The following is an 8,597-nucleotide window of genomic DNA, read 5'->3' on the forward strand; positions in this document are numbered from 1 at the left end:
CCTGGAGAAGGGAATGGCTACCTACCCCAATAGTCTGGCCTGGAGAATTCCATGGACAGAGGAGCCTGGCAGGTTACAGTCCATGGGGTCACAAAGAGTTGGACATGACTTTCATTTTCTCAACATTTTAGCTGTTTTTTGGATAATTTGTAGTGGTTTCTCACTGTGGTTTTAGCATGCATTTTTCCTGATTACTAATGAAGCTGAGCACAGTTTCATATGTCTGTTGGCCATTTGGATTTCCTGTTTTGTCATCTACCTGTCCAAATTTCTTGTCTGTTTTTCTATTCAGTTGGTTTTTCCTTCTTGATTTTCAGTTTCATTTTATGTATTATGGATACAAATCTTTGTCTAAGTTCCACTCATTCTTTAGATGATAGGAGGTGGCACTTAAAAATTTTTTTAAAAACATTTTTTAGCAACTAAGCAAGCTTTTTTTCTTAAAAAATAATTTTATTTATTTATTTTTGACTGTACTGGGCCTTTGTTGCTTTGTGCGTGCTTCTTCTTGTGGTGAGTGGGGGCTACTATTCATTGCGATACGTGGGCTTCTCATTGCAGTGGCTTCTCTTGTTGCAGAGCACTGACTGTAGGGCACGGGCTTCAGTAGTTGCGGCACGTGGGCTTAGTAGTTGTGGTTCCCAGTTTTAAAGCACCAACCCAGTATATGTGGCACATGGACTTAGTTGCCACGATGGGCATGTGCGATCTGCCCAGACCAGGGATTGAACCTGTGTCTCCTGTATTGGTAGGTGGATTCTCTACCACTTGAGGGAAGCCTGAGGTGGAATGTCTTTTAAGGAGTCTTTCTGGATCTACCTATCAAGTGGAGGTGCTCTTCTTTCCTCCTCTACAACCCTCAGATTTCTAGCAAAGCCTGTATCACAGCATAGAGTGTTTGCACCATAAATGAATACCCCACAGCAGGATGCTCGCTACGATGCAGGTTCTTACAAGTCAAGGACTAGGGTTTACTTATCTCTGTATCCTCATTCTGAGCTCAGTAGGTGCTGAGTAAGTGTTAGTTCAGAGAATAAATAAATGTCCACCCAGATATAAGAAAAAACCCCAATATAATGTAGATTGCCAATAGGAATGTATTTTCCTCCCAACATCAATATTTATTCAAGTGGGTTGAAAAGTGAAAGTGAAGTTTCTCAGTGGTGTCCGGCTCTTTGCGACCCCATGGACTGTAGCCTACCAGGCTCCTTGGTCCATGGGATTTTCCAGGCAAGAGTACTGGAGTGGGTTGCCATTTCCTTCTCCAGAGGATATTCCCGACCCAGGGATCGAACCCAGGTCTCCCGAATTGTAGGCAGATGCCTTACTGTCTTAGCTAACAAGTGGGTTAATTGTATGCTATTATCAGAGACTCCCTACTCCCCCAGGTCAGAATAGGATCTTTCTCTTCTATAACAGTCTGAAATTGTGAGGTTTTATTACGTTTTTAAACCAAAATATCCCACCAATTTAAACATAAGGAAAGTCTGTATGCAGTTTTTCACCTGGTAGGAGTTTGCACTAGGGACCATGTCAAGGATTCTGTTGACACTTGAGTAAATTTAGCAATTTTTGCTATAAATTTCTTTTTATGTAGCATTTTACATTTGAAAATCTTTTGACAGCTTGAGAAAATATTCAAGAACTTATGAGTCAAACAGATACAGAAAATTTAGTTGGACTGATCTTCCTTCTTTCCTTCCTTCCCTCATTTCTGACACTTTATTCATCTCTTGTTGATTTTTAGATGCATTCTCTTCAGTGCTGCATTTTCATTCTTCTTGAAAGTTCTCTAGTATTTAAAATTACTGATCATTTCTTCCTTTTTGAACCCTTCCTTTCCTTGTTTTCTCTGGTGCTATATACGTTGCAGTTGTCCTCAGACTCTGTCATTTTTGTTGGAGGTGGTTTAGTTGCTAAGTCGTGTCCAACTCTTTGCAACCCCATGGACCGTAGCCTTCTAGGTTCCTCTGTTCCATGGGATTCTCCAGGAAAGAATACTGTTGTGGGTTGCCATTTCCTTCTCCAGGGGATCTTTCCAACCAGGGAATTGAGCCCAGGCATCCTGCATTGTAGGCAGATTCTTTACCGACTGAGCTACAAGGGAATGACTTGTAGACTCTGTCATTTTTGTTGAATAGTCCTCAATACCATTAAATATGCCTGATGACTCAGCCCAAGACACTTATGCTCTGCCCATATTCTCCTCTTTAAGACTTTATTTACTTCAGTTCCTCCTGGAAGTCATCATCTCCAGCCGTGTACCTGTAACTCTCTCTGCCAGGATGTTCCATTGCCACCTCACAGGCAGCGTGCCTGGAATGGAATTGCTGTTTCACCCACTGACTCTTTGTGGGATGCCCCTTGTACTGTGGGAGGCATGGTTATTCCCACAGTTACTCAGGCTCAGAACTGGGAAGTCATCCTGGATTTCTCATTCTTTCTGTCCCTTCCTATCCAGCCCACCATAGGCTAAGTTCCTCTTTGGTAATGTCTCTTACAAATGCCCCTTGTATCCTCTCCTCATTGCAGGTCCACACTGTCAGTTGTGTTCAACTCTTTGCGACCCTATAAGACTATAACTCGCTAGGCTCCTCTGTCCATGGCATTCTCCAGGTAGAAATACTGGAGTGGGTTGGCACGCCCTCCTCCAGGGGATCTTCCCAATCTGGGGATCTTTCTGATCCAGGGATCTTTCCGATCCAGGGATTGAGGCCGCTTCTCTTATGTCTCCTGCACTGGCAGGCAGGTTCTTTACCCCTAGCACCTCCTGGGAAGCCCATTATTTCAACACCAGTTATTGGCCATCAGTCTTGTGCCAAACAGTGTGCCAAACACAGCAATGCAAAGGTGGACACGGCATACTTCCTGACCTTGAGGAGTTCATAATCTTGTCCAGTCTGACCAATTAGAATTTAAAGTACCAGAAGGCAAAAACTATGCGTTATTTCTTTTTGTATTTCATTGCTTATCAGCATCTTCTATGGAATCCATACATCAATATATTTATTACTGTAACAATGATAACAAAAGACAATGAGAGTTTCTGTTCTCATAATAAGAAAGCTAGCCAGGGCCCAGCAAAATTTTTCTCAATGCGTTTTTACATAATTCTATTAGAAAGTCAAATAAGGAAGTTACCATCTGTCCTTCTTTTGGGTTTCTAATATTATAGAAATTTCTTTTTAATCATAAAGATATACATGCTCTAAAAATCTTTAAGGCCATGGTTATTCAGATTATTTTCTAGGATTGCACAAGAAGGCACACCAACCTTTCTGGATCATTTGCAGAGTTCATTGAACTTTTCACTAATAAATTCTGTAATATGTGTTAGAAATTCTGACACACACTCTCATTAATACACATGTATAGATTACTATACAATAATTCAGAAAATTTATCACAAAGACTGTGCTGAAATCTCAATAGTGCAATTAGTAGACCTGGCCTAAAGCTAGGAGGGATAATACTTAACTTTTATTAAGTGCTTCTGTGCATGGGTGCTCAGTCACTCAGTCATGTCTGACTCTTTGTGACTCTATGGACTGTAACCTGTCAGGCTCCTCTGTCCATGGGATTATCCTGGCAAGAATACTGGAGTGGGTTGCCATTTCCTCATCCAGGGGATCTTCCTTACCCAGGGGTTGAACTTGTGTCTCCTGCATTGCAGGCAGATTCTTTACCACTGAGCCACCTGGGAAGCCCTGCTTACCAAGTGCCAAGTACTTTTTCAAAGAGATTATTTTGTATAATCTCCTTTAATCCTTAAAACAATTCTATTATGTAAGCACCATTAGAATGCCCATTTCATAGATGAGGAAGCTGAGATACAGCAAAGTTCATAAACTTGCTAAGTTAGTGAGTGAAAGAGTCTAGATTCAGAAGCCAGGAACTTGACTCCAGACCCTTGTGTGCTTAATGATTAGACTATTATTTCTCCCATAGGAAATAGCAACCCTCTCCAGTATTCTTGCCTGGAGAATCCTAAGGACAGAGGAGCCTGGCAGGCTATAGTCCATGGAATTGCAAGAGTCATACACAACTTAGCAACTAAACCACCACCACCACCAGAGATATATAAATAATGGCTCAAAGTCCCCACAACACTAAAAAAAAAGTGTGGGAAAGGCACACACACACACACACACACACACACATACATGCAGAGGGAATGGAACTAAATGGAAAACAAATTGTTCAAGATAATTATACCCACTATAACACAGGGCACTGAAAATTTCAAAGGGTCTCCTGCCCCACTGGGACTAACTCCCTATCCCATGTTCTCTGTTGGGAAAAACAGTGGAGAATAACGTAAGAGACAGACTCTTCATGAGCACACACAGCTGTCGCCACCAGACCATTTTGTTTCCTGGAAGGTTACTCACTGCACATGGCCTCTGAGAGGCAGAAGATGCCACTATTCAGTAGTCCTTACAGCAACTCCAGGTCAGAATGGCTGGGGCTAAACGTAGAAGGCTGGCGTGCTTTAACCCCCATGTGACTCACTTCTCTGTACACTAGAGGAATAGGTGGGGGTGAGATACAACAGAAGAGAAAAAGGTGATTTGTGGAGCTGGGCTGATACTGAGTTTTGGCTTTTGAAGCAAAGGCAGAGACACAAACAAAACAAAACCGAAAACATGTGGAAGAATCGCAGAGAAAGGGAACACCAGGAGACTAGGCGCCTGGACCAAATAGGAACCAGGTGCAACTTTAAAATAGATGCTTGCTTTCTGAGTTAGCATTTGCAAACTATGCCCGTATCTCCACTTTATATTGTAATACTCTGTCATCTCATCCAAACACGTAGAGTGAAAGGTAGAAATTTTACTCCTTTCACAGAGAAAAGGGCTTCTAATAATAACAAAACCAAAATGACTTCTGAAGAAAACTGTAGATTTTTCTGATTCAAGGATGGTTGCATTTAAACAAATTTGTTTGACATTGCTAACACTGTTGGGAAGAAATAAATCAGAAAAAAAATTTAAGTTGCTTTAAGACCTATGGGGATTTGTGCAGCAAATCTTAAAGCACAGATCAGAATGGCTGTGGCGTAATCTTTATGAACAGATAAGGTTTTGAGGTTAAGGAAAATATGTGTTTGTGTCCTTGAATTTATAAAAATCAGTCCTAAATAATTGACAACAATCAATGGAGAAAATATAGCACCACATTACAAATATTTTCTCAAATGATGGTTTTTGAAAAAGTATAGAAAAATTCATTTGAGTAGTTACTTCTCTGATTATCACCATTATCTTTATCTACTTTTAACTTTCATCATTAAAAAGAAAAGTAAGAATACTGACAGTTTTCCTTTTGGTAGCCTTAACCTTAGGTAAAAATGGAAATGTAAATACATTAAAAATATATGTACAGACTTTGCATATGCCTCTGGAAGGGAGTTTGCTGGCTAGCTCAGTTTTTGACAAAGAAAAATGGGCTGCTCTTGCTACTTGCACAAAGATCCACTGTTTACAGAACAAACCAAAAAATGGAGAATTTGTGTTTAAAATAAATTAATATCCAGCCTGATAATACACTTAGTATAAATCTATTAACTGATAAAATGTGCAGCTTATTAGAATTTAAAAGCATAACTTGCCAATAAGAACTTAATACTAATATCTGGAAATTCTAATAGCAAGCAAGACAGTCAACTTCATTTTTAGTACCCTATAATTAAAGATATACTTCTGCTTTTTAAAAACTCAGTTTTATCAATGTCATTGTACAGTAAAGTTTCCAAAAGGAGTGAGGTAAAGTATTTGTGAAGTCGAGCTGCCTCTGTTCTGTGCACAAGGCTGCCATCTGGGCTTGTTTATTTGTGTTTCCAACTTTCTGGAACAGGGAGTTTCTCTGTTAGGGACCGGGTATCAAGCAAAGGAAGTATCTTACAGAAGACTATAGTTTTTTCTTTTTTACTGTATTTTCAAACTTCAGGTTTAGTTTGGTCAAAAATATCAAATGACTAGCACAATACAACATTTAACACAGTTGGAGGCCTCAGAATCGTCTTAGCAAATATTCTTCCACATGATGCAAGTAACATTTCCTACATGCCACCTTCTTGTGCCTTTCAGATCTTTTTCAAAACATAAACTGTCATTAAGGCTATAGCTACTTGGCCGAGAAAGCAAGCGTTTTTCATGAATCCTTCTACAAATAAGCATTTGATTTAAAAGTGAAAGAACTGTTTCCAAGCAGTTTTTCTAATTTTATAAAGTACATATGAGCCAAATTTACCAAAAACAAAGCAAACAGAACTGAAATCTTTCAGAATGTAATTAAGAAACAAAGCATTATTGTTAGATTGATTGCACAATCTAATTATGAAGCACCATGTAAAAAGCCACAAACCAACCCTTTAAAAAACTAGTAGTCCTTTTTCTTTGAAATCTTTCATTTAACAAATAAAATAGAAGCAAAAATACCTTGTAATGTAAAGTCCAGCAATACATATTCGTAAGCAAATTCTGTCTTTGTTTCCACTTGCGGTCTCTTCAGGGTAGAAAATATTTTTCCAGGGCTGCTATCATCAGGGTCTTCTAGCTTTCTAAGTCCGCACCCCATGGCAAAATCTGTAAGGAATTAAATTGCAGGATAGGGGAGGGAGACCAGCAAACTCTGTTGTTTAAGCTGCAAAAAGAAAGTTACAGACTTAACTGCCTGGATTTTTTCCTCTAAAACATAGATACTCAAAAAGAAAACATTTGAGTCCAAAGAAAGGAGCTGAAGATTTTTTCTATCCATTTTGCTGTAAAGTCGCTGAACCCATGATGATTAAGCTACAGCTCTGGGAGGCTGGGCTTGATCTTAGTAGAAACATGCAAGCTGCTACAACTTAGCGGAGAATTTCCATGCCACGTCAATTTACAGCCAGCCCCCTACCAGAGTTCTGTCGCTCAGGGCACCAACAGTGCTTTGTCTATTCCAGTTGGCTGGATGATAAAGAAGGTGTCCAGAAACGGAAATAAAAAGGCAAAAGTGCAAATCAGATGGAAATACCTACAAGTAGAGGCTATATTCAGACATAGTGGCATGCAATTCTTTTTCTGTTTTCTCTTTTCCCTCTTTCTTGTGCCCACCCCCTCCTTCCTCCCTGCTACTACCAAGAAAGCAAAAGGAGAGAGAGAGAGAATGAAAAAAATGGATTCTCAACGTGGTTGGAAACAAAAATCATTTACAGAAAGGAAGTCAGGGAACTATTTCTGGAGTCTAGAAAGAAAAAAGTTAAAGTTAAAAAAAAATTCCATTCTTAGTCTTTAGATAGCACTTTTGAGGATTTCTTTTCACATGAAGTTTTTTATTTATTTATTGGAAAAATCATATACTAAACTGCCACAAATAAAATGTTTATATTAAACATAATAAAAAGATTTAACTGCAAAGAGACATTAATGTGGATTATTAATTTCATTAACATCTACAAAGTTTAAAATATTCTACTGTTAGAAGACTTATGATAGTAACTAACACTTCCACAGGTCCCAGAGTATCCTCAATTAAAAAACAACAACTGACAACTTGATTCATTCAGCCTTACATGTTGCTATTTACCTGAAGTCAAGAACAATTCATAATGGAACAATGTAATGAGTGTTACTGTATTTTATGATTTACATATCACTCTGATGAGTATGACATACTTATCAGAACTGTGAGCCCTGGAATCAGACCACCTGGGTTCAAATACAACTTCTAATGCCTACTAGAGACGTGATCTTGGGCAAGTTATGGACCTCTCAAATTTCAATTTCCTCCCCTATAAAATGGAGTTAATACTAGTACTTACCTCACAGGCTTGTTACGAAGGTTGAAAAAGATAATCTTATCTCATATCTTAACATTACACTTGGCAAATAGTATAAAATAGATTTGTTAATGTGCTTTTACATTATAAAACAGGGTTGAGAATAGTAATAGAAAGGAAGTGATTCTGCCACCATTCCCATTATTTACAAAGCAAATCTTGATCAATTTCAGATTTTATAGAACACAAGCCTGAAAAGATTTTTCAGTTACATTGAAGAGTGCACATGAAAACTCTCAAAAAGGGATAGATTATTTAGTTTGTAGATCACTGTGACCTCTTGTCTCTTCCTTCTGCCTTCTTTAAATAGCTTACTTCTCAGAAGTGTTTTTTAACAGGAAAATTCCATAGTCTTTCATTCTCAAGGATGAGCACGGTTGGTCATAAGCAACTTCTGGGTAAATTTGGCTAAAAAGACAGCAGATTCTGATCTAGTGTGACTGATTTGACTATTCCCAGTGCTTCTATACCTGTCATTTTTCATGTTCTCTTTTGCTGTAAGCTCTAGAATGGCAGAAATAGAGTATTTGAAGCTCACTAATCAAGATTGCTGGAAGAAATATCAATAACCTCAGGTATGCAGATGACACCACCCTTATGGCAGAAAGTGAAGAGGAACTAAAAAGCCTCTTGATGAAAGTGAAAGAGGAGAGTGAAAAAGTTGAGTTAAAGCTCAACATTCAGAAAACTAAGATCATGGCATCTGGTTCCATCACTTCATGGGAAATAGATGGGGAAACAGTGGAAACAGTGTCAGACTTTATTTTTTTGGGCTCCA

The 8,597-nt window shown here is 38.7% G+C and overlaps 1 protein-coding gene across 3 annotated transcripts in view; it reads right to left on the reverse strand.

Moving 5' to 3' along the window:
* Positions 1-7,120, reverse strand: part of RFTN2 (raftlin family member 2) — a 78,704-nt gene extending 71,584 nt beyond the window's left edge. The window contains exons 1-2 of one of the 3 annotated variants that reach the window (XM_010860909.1): positions 7,019-7,120; positions 6,441-6,587 (exon numbers count right to left, since the gene is read on the reverse strand). In XM_010860909.1, coding sequence (XP_010859211.1) covers positions 6,441-6,587; positions 7,019-7,049 — 178 coding nt within the window. In that variant the 5' untranslated portion in view covers positions 7,050-7,120. Of the gene's footprint in view, positions 1-4,391; positions 4,524-6,440; positions 6,646-7,018 lie in introns of those variants that run through there. The other 2 variants (XM_010860910.1, XM_010860911.1) reach the window with 2 other exon arrangements.
* Positions 7,121-8,597: the final 1,477 nt, after the last annotated feature.

The sequence above is a fragment of the Bison bison genome, unplaced genomic scaffold (genome assembly GCF_000754665.1).
Source record: "Bison bison bison isolate TAMUID 2011002044 unplaced genomic scaffold, Bison_UMD1.0 scf7180017864471, whole genome shotgun sequence".
In the NCBI taxonomy this organism is placed as follows: Eukaryota; Metazoa; Chordata; class Mammalia; order Artiodactyla; family Bovidae; genus Bison; species Bison bison.